A 22,909-nucleotide genomic window follows, 5' to 3' on the forward strand; every position below is an offset into this window, starting at 1 on the left:
AAATGAATTGCCATTGTTTCTTACGCTTTTTTCCCAAAGTTTTTTGCCCACTTTTTTTTTTTTATATATATATTTTTGCCGTTGAATCTAATGCAAAAAAAACAAAATTAGGTTTTTCTGCCTCCCATTGATTTTAAGGGGAGGCCAGAGGTGGAAACCACTCGTAGAAATACCATCCTGTGTTTTTTTTCAGCAAGCGGCCAGAAGCTTGACAGGACATTATATTATTGTTTTGTCATTTTAGTTTTTATTTAATTATTAGCTTTTGGGATGGAGATTTTGACCATTTATGTAATTTCTTAGAATCTTTGAAAAAAGTGACATGTTCCAAAATTGTGGCAAACGATTGGTCACCCTGAACACGTGATGTGTAATTATTTATATTCTTAGGAAGAATTGTATATTATTAAAGGGACGCTCTGGTAATTTTTTTATAATTGTGCTGTGACAAATAAAAAAACGATGCTATTGATTTTCTTCCTCATAGTTACAGTTGTGGCCTATACACAAGATGCACACAGACCTCCCCTGTAATGATCTCGGTGATAAGTGAAATACATGGAGATGAGAATTACCGCACGATTAACCAGAGACATCGATCACACAGAGCCGCAGCCACACATATTTCACGTACTTCGCTCAATCTGTCAGTCTCTCCCGGACTGTACCATTACTGGTTACTGTTAGGGGGGTTGGATGTGTCGATGTAAGTCCGCGGGTAGTCAGGTGACGATTATACGCTTTATACGTACTGGTTTTCGTTTATTACTGAATAAAGAGACGAGTAGAGTTTGATTCCAACGTTAATCGCCCATCCCTTTAATGTCCGCAGTGCTGGCAATCACATCCCACCCCTACTTCTCTCTCAACATGCTGTGGTCCGCAACGCCCGCTGCAGGCAGCCATCTTGTCCGGAGCGGGGACCGGACCGGCGCTACCGGGAGTTGCGGACCGAGACCAGCCGAAAGGCTACACCTGGGTGGGGATAAAGGAGGAAGGTCACCAGTGGGCTCGGGATTTAAGGGAATTGCATGGCTCACAGTGACAGCCGGCGCATAACCATCATTAGCGGACTGACAGCCGGGGAGCTGCATTGAAGCACCGGGGTAACCAGCGCCGCCTAACGGTCACATCGCTGCAGCCGGACCGGAAGACTGGGGAGAACATGAGATCTTGGTAGCTGGGGCCAATGCCCCCGGAGGGGGATCCCGGTAACTAGATCTGTGCCAGGGGGGTGGCCGAGAGCCCGCAGCCCGGGAGTCCCCGCTGAGCTTCCTAAGAGAGAGCCGTGATCATGGCCTCCAACTGCAGCAGCGCGGTGGCGGGCAGCGCCAGCAAAACCAAGACCAAGAAGAAGCATTTTGTATGTCAGAAAGTGAAGCTCTTCCGAGCCAGCGAACCCCTCCTGAGTGTTCTCATGTGGGGGGTCAACCACACGGTAAGAGCCCCCCCCCCCCCATCCATTATATATGATGCACACTATACTGTATGTATGCTATATACACGGGCTATCTAATGTATCGCCTATATCTGCAGTCATGTCTGTATATCCTCCTCATCTGCAGATACAGCGACATATCCATCACTACATACAGCCCATACACATGTCAGAACCCCTCTCCCAGGCCTATATAGGTCAATACATAATAATATATATATGTCACCCTATCCATGTACGTCCATGCACCCTCCCGAACTCGTATATACCGTACGTATAATATATAGACCTATGCATTGTGTGTGTGTATATATATATATATATATATATATCTCCATATTAGCATGCAGCACAGTAGCCCTCCCCTCCCTTGTGTAGTAATGGGAGGGGTAGCCCATATAATAAATAGAACATATCTCCCCTATGACCCAGGTGGTCAGTGCAGGGTTTGGGTAGGTGCCATCCTCCCAGTAAGTCGGGCATCTATATTGCGTTTCTACATTCTAATGTTGTTTATGTAATATATCTATGATGTAGGGAGGCACCCAGGCAGGAATATAGGGACACACCTATAGATTTCCTCCTCTCTCGAGCTGTACCGGTTTCCTGTGTTTACTATGGCAACCGAACCACAAATGTCAATTAACGTTGAATGAGGGTTGTGCCCTGTGTTTCTCCATACCAGCCAACACCTGGTACATATACTGGTAGTGCTGGAGACAACACACCGAGCCGCATCTCATAGCAACCAATCACATCACTGCTTTTGTTTTTGCCAGCGCAAATTAGAAGACAGGGAACGGTATTCTGACTGGTTGCTATGGGCAACCAGGTCTTTACTACTCCGAGCTGGAATTATAAAGGATCACGTACAATTTCTGTATAAACCATAGAAAAAGTGGCAAAATGTCTGCTGCTTCTTCTGACCGATGCGCCAGATTTTGTGTTGATCAGACAGTATTATTCCATTACCTTAGATGCGCAAATGATTTCCGTTCACTGACCGCTAGAGACGGAAGTGCTAGTATCGTATAGGAAAGCTGCCATCACTCTATCTTAGAGATCCTGGATCTCTTCAAGAGCATGGAGATCTGCAGTAGTCACCCGTGGCCTGTGTCCCATGTTGCTAAGCAACGAAACGGTCCTAGAAAGAACTACGGCTATGTGGTACCTCTAAAAGGTCCGTGCCAAGGGGTTCCAGAGCATCAAATGGGGTCACTGCTTTCATTTGTCAAAAGTTCTGAAAGATAAGAGCTGGAATTGCGTTGCTATGGGTAACGGCTCTGCTATACATTTGATTGTGGGTTGAGTGCCGTATAGAAACACATGGCTTGGATATTATGTAGCCTTCACTTACAACGGTTATGATTTTATATTCCAGTTTTAGCTTTTCTGCCATATCATAGGGACGTGTCAGAAAAGGTACGGGAAAATAAGTTGTCGTCCAACGCACGCACGTTATATTCCTGTCAGCATTGTGAACGTTGGGGTAAAGCTCTCTGAGCTATAAGGTATAGGGGCGTGATATTGAATTGCGTTGGGGCCCCTTCGTTCTTGCGATACATGAGGGTCCCAGCCCATGAAACCCCCCCCAGTACTATTTTCTGACATGTGAAATTCGGGATAAAACCGGAAATACTAGTTATTAACCGACGTTGTGTAGGGCACGAAATAGTTTCTTTACACACGCTCATATTGACATGTCCGAGTTTATGATCCGTGGTGGTTCGGGTGTTGAGTCCACCAGCAGTTTCTAGAACGCTTTGCCCCCATGGTGCACTTTGGCACATTTCTCGCTAAGCAGTGCCCCCTTTTATAGAAGCCTTTCCCAACCGCCTTTGGATGGTGCAGGTCCCGAGTCTACAGCAATATTTTTTTTTTATGTCGCTGTAGAAAAGGCTTATTTGCGCTACAGTAAGCGCTCGTTCTCGAAGCAGGAACTGTTACTAACAACTCCTGGACTTAGAGCAGCCTCCTGGATACAGCTGGGATCGGAAGAACCTCCGATCCTGGCCGCTTAAACCTTTTGATCGCCGCATTCCGTGACCGCAGCATGATCAAAGGGGACTCCCCTCTTTGATTGCGTCACTGGAAACCCAGTGGCGCAATTGTAAGCTGCCGAACTCTCTGGAGTCAGTCCTGGGTACCTAGAAAGGACCCCAGGGCTGTCTGTTCAGTACGCCTGCGGTTAGGGCACACTCATAGTGACAGTGTAATGTATTAGCATAATCCTGAAAGCTAGTTCACTATAAGAAATAAAGTTGTTAAAAAGTTATCGCTTCATGGGATTAAAGGGGTTTTCCCATCAGAGACATTTATGACATATCCACAGGCTACGTCATAAATGTTGGATAGATGTGGGTCCACCTCTAGGACCCGCACCTATCTCTAGAATGGGGTGCCCTACTACTATGGGAGTTATGGAAACCGCGTAGCTCAGCAAGCTAAGCTGTTTCCGTAATTCATGGTCGGAAATCACACGATTCAGCCACAACACAGAGCAGTAGAACGAGGTTTAGGGGACCTCATTCTAGAGATAGGTGCGGGTCCCACCTCATATACTGTGGATATGTCATAAATTTCTCTGATGGGAAAAATCCTTTAAAGGAAATGTCAACAAAAAAATATATATTTTAGGAGCTTGTTCACATCAGCATTAGGGTATGTTCACACGGCTTATTTTCGTCCGTTTTTCGGGCCGTAAACGGACAAAAAGTTGGAAGCAGAGCGCCTGCAGACATCTGCCCATTGAGTTCATTGTGCCCGTTCTGTTGTGATGGGCCGTTTTTTGTTTTTTTTACGCGGCTGTTTTGAAAAAACGGCCGTGTCAAAAAACGCACAGCGAAAGAGTGCATGTCACTTCTTGAGCCGTTTTTGGAGTTTTTTCATTGACTGACTATAGAAAAACAGGTCAAAAAATGGCTGTGAAAAACGCAAGTTGCTGAAAATCGGGACCTGTTTTCCCTTGAAAACAGCTCCGTATTTTCAAACTTTTTTTTTTTTTTTTTAGTAAGCGGGTGTACATACCCTCAGGCCTTATTCACAGGACAGTGAAAATGTCCATGTGATGGCCTTTTTCAGAACAGTGATGTTCTATTGGTGTATTCACACGGCTGTTTTTTTTAACGGCCTGTGAATAATGGTCGTCAAAAAATAGGGCATGTTCTATTTTTGGCCATTTTCACGGCCTGACGGCCCCCCTTAGAAGTCAATGGATCCGTATTTAACAGCTGTCAGTACAAGTAACAACCGTTAAAAACGGATCTGTGACATGGGGATTGGCAAGGGAACTACTAGTTCCCTTGCTGGCTATCGGCAGCTTGATGACACTCACCGATGCAGCGCCGACCTCTTCAGGTGTGGTATCTCGTCTTCACGGTTTTTGCGAAGGCGACGCGGCAACGTTATAGCGCCGCCTTTGCAGATCCCGTGAAGTCGAGAGACCACGCGTGAAGACAAGCTGCATCGGTGAGTGTCATCGCGTCGCCGCAGATCCCGTGAAGACGATAGACCTTACCTGAAGAAGACAGCGCTGCATCGGTGAGTATGTAGGGCATTCATGTCGGGCTGTGTGGCATCATATACATCGGGGCTGTGTGGCGGCATATACTTCGGGGCTGTGTGGCGGCATATACTTCGGGGCTGTGTGGCGGCATATACATCGGAGTAGTGTGGCATCACATATATCGGAGCTGTGTGGCATCACATATATCGGAGCTGTGTGGCATCACATACATCGGAGCTGTGTGGCATCACATACATCGGAGCTGTGTGGCATCACATACATCGGAGCTGTGTGGCATCACATACATCGGGGCTGTGTGGCGGCACATACATCGGGGCTGTGTGGCGGCACATACATCGGGGCTGTGTGGCGGCACATACATCGGGGCTGTGTGGCATCACATACATCGGGGCTGTGTGGCATCACATACATCGGGGCTGTGTGGCATCACATACATCGGGGCTGTGTGGCATATACAGGGAGGCATGTAGCGGCATATACAGGGGGTCTGTATGGCATCGTGTACAGGGAGGTGCCTGGCATTGTATACAGGGAGGCTGTAAATTGTGTCTAGGTGAACATGTGACCTTCCTTTTGGGTGTTTTCAGGGGGCTGGGACAAAAAAGCCTAACCAATGAAATTCATCCGTTTTTTTAACGGCCATGAAAAACTGATGCAAGACGGACTGGAAATCGATGAAAATTTGGAGACACTGATGCAAAATCGCCATGAAAAACTGACAGTTGATCAATTTTTAATGGACATTTTTTTTCACTGTCGTGTGAATGTAGCCTCAGGCTTCCATCATGGGTTCCATTAGACCTTTCTTTCGGAGGAACTCATGGACAGAAAGGCAAATGGAAACCATAGCTTCCGTTTGCATTACCATTGATTCCGTTGCAAATGGTTTCCATTTGTCTCAGTTCTGGAAGGTTTCCGTTTTTTAGCAGAAACAATGGCGTAGTCGACGCCAACGGAAAGGTCTAACGGAACCCATGAACTGAGGGGTGGCGCTGATGTGAACACACCCTAAAATAAAATATATTTTATTGCCCATACATTACATAAAAACCAAAAACCTATGCCTGTTCGGTATCTAAACGACTGTAATAACGTGAAGAATTAATTTAACAGGTTGTTTAGCGTGCAAAAAGGAACAGTATAAAAAGTAAACAAAAAACAATATTGAAAAATCCCTTTTTATTTACGGTGAAAAAATGACACTGTAAATTATTTGTACACCCAAACTGCACAGGAAAAAAAAACATATATATTGGAGAGCGAATAGTCCCCGAGTATTGTTCACTGGGCCGTACGGTGAAACTTACCTCGGTCCTGAGTTTGTGTGTTCTCCCTGTGCTTGCCTTATTTTTCCAGGGTGTTCCAGGATAAACCATCGATTGGCGTATTGATAGTGAATGTGGTTGAGCGGTGGCGGTTCCAGACGCAGCCGCGTTCATGAGGTCGGTGTCCGTGATGGGGCCGCGGCACTCGCCTATTTTTCCTGATGAGTCTATCTGATAGGGCCAGCGAGGACACCTGGTGGGCTTCCGGTTGGACACCACTGATCCAGTGTCTACCATTTGCCTTCAGAGGACAAATATGGAAACCACATTGCCTCTGGCAGTCGACTAGTTTTTTGCTTTTATTTTATAACCTGCTCTATGGAATTAACAGCGTGAATATAACTGGGCACTACGCTGCTGCCACTGTTTTTACCACGATGCCTATAATGCCCCCCTAGAGACGCTGGTAAGACTTCGCATTACAGTCTGGTATAGGCCGTTTCTACCAACTGATCGTGTATTTGTTAGTGAGGCACTGACCACACATGGGACAATCTTTCATCGTTCCCTTATGGGCATATATGATCCTGTGCATTACTGGTATGGGTGAGGCATCGCCCCTCTCTGGCTGCCTTTCTGATATTCTAATTATTGTACTAAGCGTTCCTCTTCTGGTCCGTAGATCAATGAGCTGAGTAATGTCCCTGTTCCGGTCATGTTGATGCCAGATGACTTTAAAGCCTACAGCAAGATCAAAGTGGATAACCATCTATTCAACAAGTAAGTGTGGTCCTTTAACTCATCTCATGCCCTGTCCCTCATCCTTTCTGACTTTACAGTAACATTCAGCAGCGAATAATCCCCCCCCCCCATAACTGCTGGTTACGCACAATAACCCCTTCACGACTGCCATACGTCTATGTACGTTGCAACTGCCGATACCCCGTGCAGTTAGCACGTATATAGATGTTGACAGCCTGGAACGGGTTTAATGAGTGGAGTGCTGCTTCTGGCCGAGGGTTCCCCCCCTAGAGGGAGCCCCCGCTGTCTCTCTTTCCCCGCTATAGATAGTGCCGACCCCACCTGCAGATAGCAACCCCCCCCCCCCCACTGTGGATAGCATCGCACCCCCACTGTAGATAGTGCCCCCTTAACTGACTCTAGAAGCGGAATCCCCGGTGTCAGATCGCACTGTCCGGGGATTCCGCTTCTTGAGAGAGCCCCTGTCCATTTGGACAGTGACGTCAGCGGCTCTCTCTAGGAGCGGAATCCCGGCTGACACTCTGGCCGGGGATTCCGCTACTGGAGAAGCTCCCTGGTGTCACTATCCATATATGGACAATGATGTCAGGGGCTAGCAAGCAAAGAAGAAGGTGGGATCCAGCGCTGGGTACAATTAAAATGGATTCTCTGTTCCAAGTTTAATGGAATGAAATTAAAAGGAAGTCCAGTTGCATAGGGTCCTGGGTGTGTGAAAAAGTGGTGGTGCGTGTCCTCGGGGCCTACGCGTTTCGGACGTCTGCTGCGTCCTTAAACTTGGCTGTAGATCACTACAGCCAAGTTTAAGGACGCAGCAGACGTCCGAAACGCGTAGGCCCCGAGGACACGCACCACCACTTTTTCACACACCCAGGACCCTATGCAACTGGACTTCCTTTTAATTTCATTCCATTAAACTTGGAACAGAGAATCCATTTTAATTGTACCCAGCGCTGGATCCCACCTTCTTCTTTGCTTGCTAGCCTGCCGTTGTACCGACACGAGGATCCGAGCGCAACCCACTATCCACACCACACTGGAGTGTGTAAGGTGAGCTGGAGGTTTCCTCCCCAGTTTCTATATGTCAGGGGCTACTCCTGGAGTGGAATCCCCGCTCTGGCAGGGAATTCTGCTTTTAGAGTTCAACCCTGATGTCACTGTCCATATATGGACAGAGACATCAGGGGCTTCTTGTCGGAGCGGAATCTTTGGCTCCTGGCACTATATATGTGGGCAATGTGGCACTATCTACAGTGGTATTGCGTCACTATATACATGGGCACTGCGGTGTTTTCAGGGGGTTGGGACAAAAAACCCCTAACGATTAAAATTCATACTTTTTTTTTAACGTCCATGAAAAACAGATGGCAAATGGCGGTTAAACGGTCAGACGGCCGGGAAATGGATTCAAATTTTGAGACACATTGTTGCAAAACAGCCATGAAAAACTGACCGTTGATTCGTTACTGACTGCCATTTTTTTCACGTGTATATAGCCTCCTTCACTCTCCCCTCACAGCGATCCAGGGTGATGGGGGGAGAAGAGGACTAATTGTCACAGAATTCTACAGTGTATGTGTATACATGTATGTATATATATATATATATATTTTACAAAAGTGTTTTTTTCCACATTTTTAGTGATTTGTCTGCTCATAATAAAAATTAAAAACACTGAATTAATTAAACTGATCTAGAAAATGAAAGCCCCATAAATCTTGTAAAAATAGTGATATTTGACACATAGTGATAATGTGATATTCAAAGCGGTTCCAAAGATCTTATCATTTAAAGAAGTGCATATCAAAATTTACTTTGAGATTTTCAATCTGCATATTTTTTTTAACCATGTAATCACAACATGTAACAGTATTGTGTTCTGTTCACACTGGTGTTATGGCTTCCGTTATTACAGGAGGTATGATGGTTCCCATTGACAGGTTCTGTGCTCATCTGGCCATCAGAGAGCCGTCATAAGAAAAAAGGTGTTCTTATTACTAGGAGACCCCGTGTTCTTCACCGTATAGCAATACATGCGTGACACCTGCACGTCTCTCCAGAAGGGCATAGAACCTCAATCTCTCAATACTTAATTGTGTAAATGACACTACTCGGAGCCAAGGGTCATCTTGTATACAGTGCTGGGAACATCGGTTCTTCTGGCGTCCTTTGTGAGTCTAGCCAAATTTTGTGTCGTTTCCTTAGACTCTAGTGATCTAGCTTCGAGGTGTCTCTGCTTTGGAAAATCCCTATTTGTTAGCAGGGTCCTTTGATGCCCTGACAATAAGCAGATCACAAAATTGTCCCCCTGCAGGGATCCCCAGTGATCAGCTGTAATCTGTGGGGAAACCTGACAGTAAGTATTACATTTCCCTGCAGCGCCACCACAGGGGAGATTAAGCATTACACCGTGCCTATTCATTTCAATGGGTTGTCTGTATAATGCAGGACAGGTCCTCCAGAGCGAGAGACGCTCTTTGTAACCTCTCTCTCTGGTCAAGAGATGAAGATCCTGAACAAAGGACATCCCTTTATTAAATGGGTTGTCTGGGATCAACAACAAAAACAGGCGAAGGGGTGGAAATGCCATAAAATAATACAAGAAGCAATACTTACCTGTAAATCATGCGACACTGCACCAATGCTACCCGCTGGTCAACACGTGGCCACCACTGAGGCCGGTGATTGGCTGCAGCGGCCATGTGTGTCGACATGATGTCATCGCAGAAGGACCGTAAACAAAGACCAGCAAGAGGCATCGACACGCAGGGCTGGATCAGCGGGGGATTTAACAGGTCAGTAATGCTGCTTTTATTTTATGGCATTGCGCCCTCATCACCCCTGTTTTGTTGTTGATCCAGGATAACCCCTTTTTAATTTAGAATTTCCTCAAAGGGTATCTGATTGTGCGGGAGGCCGTACATATATACACATTTCTGAAATGCTTGGTCATGACTTAAAAGGGTTGTATGAGGTTAGAAAATGTCATACAAACCTGAATTGGGCTTCGCTGCAATACCAGACACAGCTGATAGAGAAGTGATACTAGAGATGAAATACCCCTAGAAGTATTAGTTATGAGCATGCACATTAAAGCGACCCTTCGGTCCCGGGACAATGTTTTAAATATGATCGGGTATATGGAGTAATAATATCTGGTGCCCTCCAGTTGTGCCCCCGCTTAGATTGAGTGTTCGACACTCCCGCTGGCCAGAGATGCTCACGTGAGCAGTACTGTGACTACTGTCCAATCCGTGAACAGAGGGAGTGTTTTAGACTCCGTTTAAGAAGTGCTGTGACTATTTTGAGACCACACAGAAGAGACCCTAAAACGGTGGAACCACGGCAGAGGGCACAACTGGACGGCACCAGGTAATATTACTCCATATACCCCATCGTGTTTATAAGTTTGTCCTGAGACTGGAGGGTCGCTTTAAGGCTATGTTCACACGGAGTATTTTGCCGAGTTTTTTGACGCGGAAACCGCGTCGCAAAACTCGGCAAAAACGGCCCGAAAACGCCTCCCATTGATTTCAATGGGAGGCGTCGCCGTCTTTTTCCCGCGAGCAGTAAAACTGCCTCGCGGGAAAAAGAAGCGACATGCCCTATCTTCGGGCGTTTACGCCTCTGACCTCCCATTGACTTCAATGGGAGGCAGAGAAAGCGTATTTCACGGTGTTTTATGCCCGCGGCGCTCAATGGCCGCGGGCGAAAAACGGCGTGAAGATCGGCGTGCAGGGAGAGGAAAATCTGCATCAAAGTTCCAAACGGAATTTTGAGGCAGATATTCCTCCTCCAAAATACTCCGTGTGAACATAGGTTTAGAAGAGCGAGATATCAGGAGTAATTTATTCAGGTTTAGGCTAAGATTACAGATTAGTGGTAATTGTTGTTAGTAAGAATCACAGCGGCTAGTCTGGTAAAGGCGCTCTCCTCGTCGCGCTATGGAACGTAGCCATAGGCCCCCCATTCATCCGACGGAGGTCAACCGAGTGTCCTTTTTGGCTCCCGTCTAGGTGGTATGTGGCGGGAATACCTTTTACCTTTACTGTAGACTGCATTCTCCTATGTAGTAAGTATACAGCGCGGTTTACACTTTATTAAACGTGGCCATTTGTCGACAGATTCCAATGCGTGGCTATACCGTGGCATACGTCTAATCTCCGACCTATCTCCAACCTATAGCCCCAGTGAACTGAGCCGAAAAACGGCCTTCTCCAATGTTGGAAATGTAATCAATTCTTGCGCCTCTTTATAAAGTGCTTGGCAAACAAGCGGACGACGATTCTGCAGCTCATTTTCTGCACGTCATAGTTGACCTTTCGTGCGCAGACAAACCTGACCTCTTGTTTCTACATTGCTGGTCCAGTGAGGGATGGCGACACAATGTAATGAGATGGCTTTCCTCTCATTGTTCTCCATGGTGATTGATGGAGGAAGACGCCGTGTTCGTTCTTGTGCTGTTTCTCTTATCCGGCACGCTTCTGGGTTGTAGTCCCTCCTGTCATTGCTGAGGTTTCCCGTTATTGGCAGCAATTTATTTTTTTATATAGAAACTGGACACCCTTAAAGGGTATATACATGTAGCTAATATAACTAGACGCAACGCTGTCCCTAAGTACTGACTTCACAGCCTATACGGTTCCCAAGATGGCCATAATTGAGTCTGGTAAGGTTCCTCACAGGTCCCGTCAAAAGCATGCCACGCTATTCTTGCCGTCAAAATAACGCAACCTCGACAGACCGCAATAGGGTCCATGGGTGGTGGTTCGAATCCATCACCGCCCCGTGACTTTTGTTCTAAACGGAAGCCGTAACGCCACTGTGGGCAGAACCTATAAGTTGACTACGCTCCACCGCATTAACCAGATCCTTTCATGTCTTAATAAGGAATCTAATCTTCTTTCCAGAGAGAACCTGCCGAGCCGTTTCAAATTTAAGGAATATTGTCCTATGGTCTTCCGGAATCTGCGAGAGAGATTTGGGATCGATGATCAGGATTACCAGGTGAATCCATATTAGGTCTCCTGCAGAAGACCGCGGTTCAGCTCCAGACTAGTTTCGAGTTGTACAGAGCCGTAATACGGCAACCCTAGAAGTCTTTGAGCCCCTTCCGTACCTCTATATGCTTTGGATTTCATACAGAGAGGGATACAGAGGTTTTTTTTCTCAATATCTGATGTATGTGGAATCTGACGGGAAAAAATATTGTGCCACGTTCCATCGGTTGCTGTATCATAGAGATATACTGTCCCTAGATGAGTGTCTCCGTAGCCTGAACAGCAGCTCACGGAGTCCCTATGGTTTCGTATGTGCTGCTGTACAGATATTCTCCATGATACGGTATCTGATGGAACATGGTACGTAACAGTAGGGACTGGGGGGACTGTCGTACCGGCTCCGTACACACTGCTCTGCCACGCACAGGAGGCGGTAATGTCGTCTTACACTGAGGAAAGGTAAAGTGCACTTTTTATTTCTTTTCTTAATTCTGGATTTCTGGCTGTTTCCCTTCTAGAACTCTTTGACCCGCAGCGCACCTGTGAACAGTGAAAACCAGGGACGTTTTGGATCACGATTTCTCATCACATTTGACCGGCGGTTTGTCATCAAGACGATATCTAGTGAAGATGTGGCTGAGATGCATAATATTCTGAAGAAATACCATCAGGTAGCTGCAATTGTGGGGAACTTTTTGGATGCGTCCATTATCTTTGAGGCAGGACAAGATTGCATTTTGGAGCGGACTTGGTTTTTTTTTTTAAACAAAGGGACGGTACCTTTTATATACTCAAATACTAAAGCTATTGGATTGCAAAATGCACCTCATAATTAGGCTCCTTTCACACTAGCGTTGTGGCAGCTTTTCCATGACCGCTTTCGTTTCCAGAGCGGATTTGGAAAAAATAAAAGTTGAGTTCTGAATGCTATAGGCCCCACTAGTTTCCTACATGAGGCTCTTATTGATTCAATTCCTCTCCCTTTTCAAAATCTTTGCACAGCTCACGAAGTGTGCAGCTGTGTCTCGTTCTTGGTCAGTAGAGTATGTTTCCATTCACTGACAGCAAGTAGCGATCTTGATGATGGTGCAGAATTTAAGATTTATTTTTTTTAATTGTATTTAATGAATATGCTTTACTGGAAAACCTCTTAAGCTTTCTTGAAGATGCCATGTAATATATTTAAGGAATCCTTTTGCACCCCTCCATGTGTGCGGTCTTGGAAGGTGATCACTCACACTGCATTGCGTCTTTAGCTGTGTACAGTCAAAATGAGCTTGTGATGTGTCATAGATACCAGCAAGAAGATGATGTTGGTGGAGTCTGATCTGGGACCACCACTGATTTCCAGAATGGTATATAGAACAATGAAGCCCCTTTGGCACTGCTCAGAGATTTCTGATACAGGGAATGTGAATTTATTGACCTTCGCTTAGAATATTGTCTGATTTTTAACAACCGGAATCTCTGATCAGCGCCATAGGGTTTGATTGCTCTATATAGCCTTTCATGGTGGTCCGAGATATCCTAAGATCATTTTGGATGGATCTCCCCTTTAAGGAGGAAATGAATAAACGTTTCCCATCATTTTCTGTTCCGTTTTCCCTTTCTCTGTGGATATACAGGCCGCTCACTGTATACGTTTCTCCTTCTCCTTGCAGTTTATTGTGGAGTGTCATGGTAACACTCTTCTTCCTCAGTTCCTTGGTATGTACCGACTCACCGTAGATGGAGTGGAGACCTACATGGTGGTCACCAGGAATGTGTTCAGCCACCGACTCGGAGTCCACCGCAAATATGACTTAAAGGTACGTCCCTCTTCATTATAAGAGGAGAGTAATGTGATTGCGGTAGTCGGGTGGTGTTCATCTGTTTCTTTTGGTTTTCCTCCCAGGGCTCCACTGTCTGCAGAGAAGCCAGTGACAAGGAAAAGGTGAGTAACGCCATCTGGGTTCTTACTCCGATGTAGGATTAAAGGGATTCTTCGACGTTCACGTTTATGGCGTATCCTTCGAATAGGCCGTCAATGTTTAAACAGTGGGGGTTTTCATATCTTTGACCTTCATGGATTATTACTCCTGCAAGGTCGCCCCTGTACTGATCAAACATTAATGGCCGATCCCAGTGGTCTCCAACCGGGAGGCTGTCAGGCATGCTGGGAGTTGTAGTTGTTGGAGACCACTTGCCCATAAGCATACGCCGTTAATGTGAACGTCCTGGAGGACTCTTTAAATCCCGTTTTGAGTGAAATATCCCGTGAGCTAAAGTTATTCTATTACATTTACTTGTTTATTTTTACTGTTGAATTTTATTACTTGCTAAGGCTATGTTCACACGGGGTACTTTGCCGAGTTTTTTGACGCGGAAACCGCGTCGCAAAACTCGGCAAAAACGGCCCGAGAACGCCTCCCATTGATTTCAATGGGAGGCGGCGGCGTCTTTTTCCCGCGAGCAGTAAAACTACCTCGCGGGAAAAAGAAGCGACATGCCCTATCTTCGGGCGCTTCCGCCTCTGACCTCCCATTGACTTCAATGGGAGGCAGGAGAAAGCGTATTTCTCGCTGTTTTATGCCCGCGGCGCTCAATGGCCGCGGGCGAAAAACGGCGAGAAAATCGGCGTGCAGGGAGAGGAATATCTGCCTCAAAGTTCCAAACGGAATTTTGAGGCAGATATTCCTCCCCCAAAATACTCCGTGTGAACATAGCCTAAGGGAGAATTCTATCAGTAATATGCTTCCATCTTAATCCACAGGCCAAGGATCTACCCACGTTTAAAGATAACGATTTCTTGAATGAAGGGCAGAAGTTGCACGTGGGCGAGGAGAACAAGAAGATGTTCCTTGAGAAGCTGAAAAGAGATGTTGAGGTGAGAGCCGTCAGTCGTTACTAGAACGTGCAAATGGTTTGAATGGTCTGAGGTCTCGTAATAACGGTTTTCCGGTAAGTGCGAGAGATGTGGAATCCATTAGCAAGTTAAGATGTTTCATATTCCACGATTTACCTGGTAATATGGCCAAAAGTATGTGGACATCCCTCCTAATTATTCAGGTGTTTTCAGCCATACCCATTGCAAATAGGTGCATAAAATCAAGCACACAGCCATGCAATACCCATAGACAAACATCGGTAGTAGTATGGGTCGTACTGAAGAGCTCAATGACTTTACATGTGGCACTGTTCTAGGATGCACTTTTGCCACAAGTCAACTTGCTGAAATTTTTGATCTTCGTTTTTCTCCAGTCAACTATTACAGTAAAGTGGAAGCGTCTAGGGTCGCTGAACGCCAATCCATGTTTCCTCTGGGGACTGTGATCGTGTCGTGAAGTCCGATTCATATTTACAACGCTCTAATCCTGGTATACAGTAAACCTGCCGTAAGCCAGGGCTGCACAATAGCAGTAAATGAAGTCTTCGCTGTAGAAATATCGTGGTAACAGCGGTCACTTCATACAATTACAAACAAATGCGACGTATCCAGAACGGTTGGCTTCCTGCTGGCTTTGGAAAATATTCCGCTTTATTCATAAATGTCTGATTTTCTCTGGCTCGTGTATTCTCTTCTGCGAGTCTCTGCACATACACAAGGCTAAGAGCAGCGCCGCTTCCACGCGAGCCCCCTAGTGAGCCAAGCTTATTTCTGGATTATAGATGTGCCATAGGAAAGCAGGAACGTGGTTCCATCCTGAATAGCTCTTTAAAGGGGTTTTCTGTAAACGGTTTATTCATATTTCTCACCGTTGTTTAATTTTCTAAGATTTGTGTTCACGGTCGGTGGGTGGAAACCTCTTTTAATACATCCAAAGGCTGAAAATCTGCTGCACCTGCGTCAGTTGGACGTGATCTGGACAGGTTTTCTACCTCTGGATGATGACATTTCTCTGACCGCAGAGATCATTCAAGTTGTAAAGCATTAAAGGAATATTAGAAAGTTTAATTACTTTCCATTATACAGTGATTTTAATATGAGATTAGAATAAAGGGTCGTCGTTCCCAGAAACATCGCCCACTTCTCCATGGTCTGTCTGGTATTGCTGGTCAGCCCCATTCACTTGTAATACCATAAATATCCCATGCACTCGAGTGGCACAGGCTGCGGTTTTTTGTGTTTTCCAGCAACTCTATTTTCTAATCCCATACAACTCGATTTAATGGGGTTAGGTCGGTATGGTGTAATATCACCTATCCATAGGATAGGTGATAAGTGTTCGATCGCTGGGGGTCTGACTGCTGGGAGCCCCACCAATCAAGAGAACCGGGTCCAGAGTCCTCTGTTTGAATGGAGCGGCAGTCGCTCTATTAATTCTCTGTGGAACTGCCGGAGGTAGCCTAGCGAGAATTCCTCCAATTTCATAGGTCTAGTTTGCAGGCTTAAACGGTAACCAAGAGAAGCATGGCTTCTGATTGGTTGACATGGGCATTTACTCCACCTTTTATTTTGCCCCAGTTTTGATCAATCTATTGAAGTGTTTAAATTCCTCCGTTTTTAAGATCTCTAAATGTGACTGCAAGCAAACACATTTTCTATCCAGATGTTGCAAAAAAAAAGATCTACAGGGCACCATCTGGGTGACCGGTGACCACTATTACTAGCACAGTCTAAATTCTGGCTTGCTCATGTTAAATAGTCAATGATTAAGTCTTTATAACACTTTTCCTGCAGTTCCTGTCTGTACTTAAGATCATGGATTACAGCCTTTTGGTGGGTTTACATGATGTGGATCGGGCAGAACAGGAAGAGATGGAAGTGGAGGAACGGGCCGAGGAAGAAGAGTGCGAAGATGGCACGGGCAACCCTATATGTTCATATGGCACTCCCCCAGACAGTCCAGGGAATCTGCTAAACTGCCCACGCTTCTTTGGGCCTGGTGAATTTGACCCGTCCGTGGATGTTTATGCAATGAAGAGCCATGACAGTGAGTACAACCATGTGACCACTGTTGCTGTAGGAATTCATAGGTGATAAGAAATACACGTCCCACCAAGGTTATAGACCAGGTTCTATCATCCCACTACACTACTACCGCTGGATTTTACTGTCCCTTATAAACATCCGCCCCATATGTGTGACCACCGCGCCATACAAAATCCTCACTCCGATCGTACAGTGAGGAGGAACGGGGGTTGGGACGCTCATTCTAGTCATCGGTGGGGACCCCAGTGGTCATACATTTATTACTTATCCTGTGGAAAGGTGATAAATGTGCCTAGCGGGAAAATCCCTTTCAATGGGCAATTCTAGTTTTCAATTCCCATTTTAATTTAAAGGAGATGTTTACTAAACCCATTTTCAAATGCTGTATTATGAAATTCTAAATGGATAGATGGGGGGGTCAGTACCCTGACGCCGGTACCAATATAGGGGATGCAAAGGTTGTAGTTGAATCTGGACCCTAGGGGCCCCAACACCCATTCTGACACAATGTAATACAAGTGTTTATTCTCTGAGATGTGTGTATAGTCGCTTGATCAATGCGTTTATTACCGCTGTACTGTGACATCACTGTATTTCTTACTTCTGTGCTGACATCACTGTATAGATTCTGTGACATTACTGTGGTCATTAGCCATGATCTGTGACATCACTGTTTGCGATCCCTCTTCTGTGACGTCCGTTTGTGCGGTCACCCTTTCCTATGACTTCAGTGTTTATTAGGGACATCAATGTGTTTTGTTTTTCCTGTTTGATGACATCACTTTGTGCAATATTCTTTTATAGTGAAACTTTCTCTGTGATTTCTGTGAAAACACTGTGTGCATTACCCCTGCACTTTTCTTGTGCTGCTGCTTTATTAATGACCTCTGCGCTGTAATGCCACGGTTTATTAACCCAGGGGTGAGAGATCATGCCCGTTGGGCATTTTCTGCATAGAACTGTAAGATGTATTTCTGTGCATTGTCCCTTTTCAAGGGTGTAAATATGAGGGGTAGGGGGTTGCACCTGGGAAATAGTGCTTGAGGTGGCCAAACTATTCCTCTTCCACATGAGAGGATGCCCATACTATAAATTGCACGTACTCTGCTGAAGGAGCTGGCGTATCTCTGCACGGACAGCACATTGATTTCAATGGTAACTGTGTAACGCTTCCGTTCAATTACTTTTTAGCTGCGGAGTTTCCCCATAGTTGATTGCAGGGTATGTTGGTTGGATTGAGTTTTCATTATAACTGATGTATGTACAACTTTTTTGTCTCCCAATAGATGCCCCTAAGAAAGAAGTCTATTTCATGGCAATCATTGATATCTTGACGCCATACGATGCCAAGAAGAAAGCCGCGCATGCCGCCAAAACGGTCAAACATGGGGTAAGCTGGAGCAATACATCTGTCCATCTAAGTCCAAGATTGTTTGCCGCCGACCGTTCCACCTAACCTATTCCTGTGTCTTGCAGGCCGGAGCAGAAATCTCCACAGTGAATCCGGAGCAGTATTCCAAACGCTTCATCGAGTTTATGTCAAACATCCTTGCGTAGCTCTCTGCACTTCCCCAGTACATGTGCCCAGAGAGATGAGCCTCGTGCTCCTGGCGTGTCTGTATGTGAGTGTGCGTGTGTTCAAGCGTCTGCATGAGTGTGAGTGAGCTGGTCTGTGCTGCATGCCCATCCTATTTGTACCCCCTCTCATTTTGTTTAAAGACCAAGTGTCTTTATCCTTCTCCCAATTTTAAATTTGCAATACTGAATATAAAGGTCACAAAGACAGACTGGTTACCGAGCGGTCGCAGTGACTGCCATGTTAATCCCCCCTGCCCCCGACTTACACTCCTTTTTAAAGTATTTTGTACTGTGCTCCTTCTGGGTGAGCGGTACACGTCCTCGCTGTTACAGAGCTCCTTCCGTGAGCGACCATTCCGGTGTTACGGGCTTCAGCATTAATGCACTATTTATTATCATGAAGGTGAAATGACCCCAAGTAAAGCCGATTCCCATTTGACTACAGTATATCTGTTTATGCATGTCCTTTTTCAACTGTAAAAACTACTGTGCTTAATATTCCTGGTTTTGTTTTGTTTTTTACTATGTTTTACATCAGACAGTTGTTTATTTGCTATTCACTAAACTAGGAAATGCCGGTCTAGATTTACCTGTATCCAGTGCAGGGTTACGTTTTGTCCTAGCAATAGTGAATTCTAATAGTTTTGATTACAAATATCCTACCGTTTTGCATGTTGTGTAACAGCTCCCGTGCAGAACTATGCGTCTCCATGGTTACATGCTACAAACAAACCCTGGGTAAAGTCTGAGGCTGTAGTTACTCCCTTCTCATCTCTTGTACTGTGATCCGTTAAGACCTGTGTACATAAAGTTTTAAACACACACACACACACACACACACACACACACACACACACACACACACACACTCCTAGTTTAATAGTGTACTTTTAACATACTCGTCAGGAAAAGCTATTGAAAAAGCCCATGACGTATGTGGTAAAGGGGATCTGTCACCAGTGTATTAATCTAATAATGCTCCCATGTTAGTAACTAGTGATTTTTTTTTTAACAAAACATTTTATTTGCAAAGTTATGAGCATTTTTCTAAATATGCTAATGTGGCTCTATAGCCAAATAGGTGACTTTCTTTTCACCCTGGGCGGTGTAATGTTTTCTGTATGATGCTGTCCAATCAGCTTCTCCCTCTTCTCTGCCCAGCAACACAGCCTGATTTTATAGTATACAGCTTCCATTTCCGAGTGTATTCAACTGGCGATATCTCTCATATGCCACCAAAGCGTTGTTCTAGGTGGTCCACAGTCCGAGATATGGCTGTTTTGAAATGACCCCCCCCCCCCCCTTCCTTCCAGCCTCCGTCTCTGTGTGTGAAGCAGCGCCACCTCAGGAGAATCGCTCGTGTTGACGCCCACTTGGCTAGTGTAGTCTCATTTGCATATTTAGAGAAAAAAAATCTCATAACTTTTAAAATCGTTTTGGGACAGAATTGTCACTAGCATGATCAGCAAGGCAGCGCCTATTAGATTAGGTAGGAGATAGAGCATTACTAAACTAGTGACAGAGCCTCTTTAATGGTATGCCATGCATTGGCATATGTCATTCATAGACACCAATGTTAATATATTATTGCACATTATTCCAGCCTCCAAAAAAAAAAAGTATATTAATGTATACCAGCTCGATTGAGGCCAAAAGTATACACTTTTCTTCCTCCATCGGACTTTTAGCGTATACAGTGGAAGCTTCGCTGTTGTACACACTAAGTGTTTGGCAATACTGATGTGCACAGGGTCAGCAAGGGGGCTGAAGAAAAATAGTAACATAACTGCAGGATTGGCCTGTATCTAGGGATTTTGTTGTCTGTAACCATGGAAACACATAGTTCTGCATGGGAGCTTCTGCGCTATGAGCAATGTGTGAACCTGGTCTATTTGTGTTTGTCATGGTTTTTCTGTTATCAATTGGGGGAAAAAAAGCACCTGAAGTCGCCCTCTTGTAATATTCAGGGTATTCAGTCTCAGAATAGCACTCTATAAGAAGATATGTTGCAGTATTGCAAGCTAATCTTTTTTTTTTTTTTGTTACTTTTCTTTTGTAAAAGGTCACTCCGTCTTGTTTGGCTTCCATCGCCTCAAGTCTTTGTGGAGATTGTCACTAGAAAGAAGCTCTGCAGGTGGTGGGACTTTTTATTGGTGCAAATAGCAGTATATTGTGTGAGCACCACCTGGGGAGGCCTCTCCTGTATCCCACTAATGAAAGCGGAGGTGGTGGTTGCTATAGGTTACAGCACGTGCTGCCTCTTTATAAGCTCTATTATGTATGTGAAGTAAACCCGGGGCCATGAACAAGTATTACCATCATCCAGGTTCTCTGCAGCCAAAGAAGCGCAAATTACGGAGCAATTATGTAAAAATCAAAAGCCTCCACAACTCTGCACTAGGGTCAAATACACACAATTTTAAAAATAAAGCAGTATAGTAGAATTGGGCGTCAGGGCCTGTTCACATCAGCGTTCGATTTCCGTTCCGGGGTTCCGTCTGAGGTTTCCATCGTGGAACCCCGCAACGGAAAGTCAAACGGAAACCTTAGCTTCCGTTTGCATCACCATTGATATCAATGGTGACGGAAACATTGCTAACGGCTTCCGTTTGTCACCGTTCCAGCAGGTTTGTTTTTCGACTGAAAAGTGCAGTCGACTGAACCCCTTAACAGAAATCGAACGTTGATGTGAACAGGCCATTATGTCTCCAACAACCCCACCCATCAGTCAACGTGTCTGAGCCATATCTTTTACACTAAGGAGTTACCTATAAGACTAGCCATGAGTCATGGTCTCTAAAGGTAGGTTATCCCTTACTAGTACTTCCCCCTACAGGTAAGAGTTGTCAGGGTGTTAAGTGTAGACAGTGAAGCACTATAAATCTACTATGGATGACCCTGTTTAACTGCAGGACCACTGGCAGTCTGATCATTTCCCCCTATAGGAAATGAAACCTTACCTGCCACCAGTTATGATCAATGGACAACTGTGTAATGCAGATACAGGGGTCCTCGAGCAGAACCTCCCCAGTCTAGTTGATAAATCTAAATCCCCGTTACAGTATTGTCGTCTCAGGGCATATGGAGAGGGGGTGTCCTAACCGCAATGATGTATCCTATAGACCAATTTCATGGACCCTAGTGGAGTGTGGCTGCTGACTGTTTGCAGAGGACCATGCAATTATGTTAAGAAACATGTTACATTAGTCACGTAATCCATGTTCTTACTGTTTCTGGTATCATTGAATGGTTGCCAGTGTTATATTGCTAACCCGCCTGGCAGCTAAGGAAGTAAACCTACTCTTGCCATGCTCTCCCCCCCTCGTTTGTCTTCTAGCACCCCCCCCCCCCCCCCCCCCCCCCCCATTCCCAGATCTAGAACTGGTTTAATAGAAGTGTTCTGTAATCTGTTTACATATGAGGTAGCATTCTGTTACAAATGCTAATTGTTTTGACAGTATTGTTTTATTAATGCAATTGTTTTAATTTTTTTTTTAAGTAAAAATAAAAAAAGGGATTTTCTTTTTCTGGTCAATTTTTCTCCTAGGTATCGGGTCTGGACGCCTCTGGTTCTCATTTACTGCTAAATTACAACCCCCAGTGTCCTGCCATGTAGTGTCTGGGGCCCTGTGGTTTGACAGGCTGGGGAGCCAAGGCTTGTCTAACCCCCTTATTCATTGAATATATGTATTTAAGAAATATTAATCATGGTATATATGGCTGTCTGGCTTTTTTTTTTATGATCTGTGGTTTGAATGCCGGTGTCTTCCCTTGCATTGTTTTAAAACGGGGGGCGGGGGGGCGGCAAGGAAAAAACAAAATACAGACTATTTTGAAGATGCTAAAAAAAATTGACTGGAGATTAGTGGGAATATTTTCCGGCTCCTGCACAGACAATAGTGTCACGTATTCACAGGGAAGGGGTTAATATTTCCACCAACAGAAGTTTTGCCAAATTTTTGTTTTCCTTCATCAAATGTAAAACTTGTCAATAAAAGTGAGTGTTCTTGGTTACTCTGGTTTCTGATATTTGTTTTATTACATATTTAATGGACACCTGACTGACCCTATTATACGTTGTTGTGATCTGTAAAAAAAAAAAAAAAACAGCGTTTTTCTTGCGTTGCAGTTCCGTGTGGTGTACGGTGCATGTCTGCGTTTTTTTTACATAATTTCTTTAGCAACTTGCATGAATCACGGACAGCACACAGATGACCGTGATTTTTATGCACACATTCACTTCAATGGGTGTGTGATGTGCAAAAACGCACAAGAATAAAGACATGCAGCGAGTTTCACGCAGTGGACACACGCTGCGTGAAAAACACTGAATGTCCCCATTGAATTGCATAGGTCCGTTTGGCGTCTGTTTTAACGCGAGTTTTTTCCGCGTTGCAGTTCCGTGTGTCAGTGTTTGCTGCGTGATTTTCA

The 22,909-nt window shown here is 45.1% G+C and overlaps 1 protein-coding gene across 1 annotated transcript; it reads left to right on the forward strand.

Annotated features, from left to right (window-relative positions):
* Positions 1–872: 872 nt before the first annotated feature.
* Positions 873–22,492, forward strand: PIP4K2B (phosphatidylinositol-5-phosphate 4-kinase type 2 beta). The gene is made up of 10 exons (XM_075845637.1): positions 873–1,438; positions 6,912–7,009; positions 11,899–11,995; positions 12,507–12,659; positions 13,650–13,796; positions 13,883–13,921; positions 14,741–14,854; positions 16,649–16,901; positions 18,187–18,290; positions 18,377–22,492. The coding sequence occupies exons 1-10, from the start codon at positions 1,295–1,297 to the stop codon at positions 18,455–18,457; spliced, it is 1,230 nt and encodes a 409-aa protein (XP_075701752.1). The 5' UTR covers positions 873–1,294; the 3' UTR covers positions 18,458–22,492.
* The last annotated feature ends 417 nt before the right edge of the window (positions 22,493–22,909 follow it).

This window comes from Rhinoderma darwinii, chromosome 13 (genome assembly GCF_050947455.1).
Source record: "Rhinoderma darwinii isolate aRhiDar2 chromosome 13, aRhiDar2.hap1, whole genome shotgun sequence".
Taxonomy (NCBI): Eukaryota; Metazoa; Chordata; class Amphibia; order Anura; family Rhinodermatidae; genus Rhinoderma; species Rhinoderma darwinii.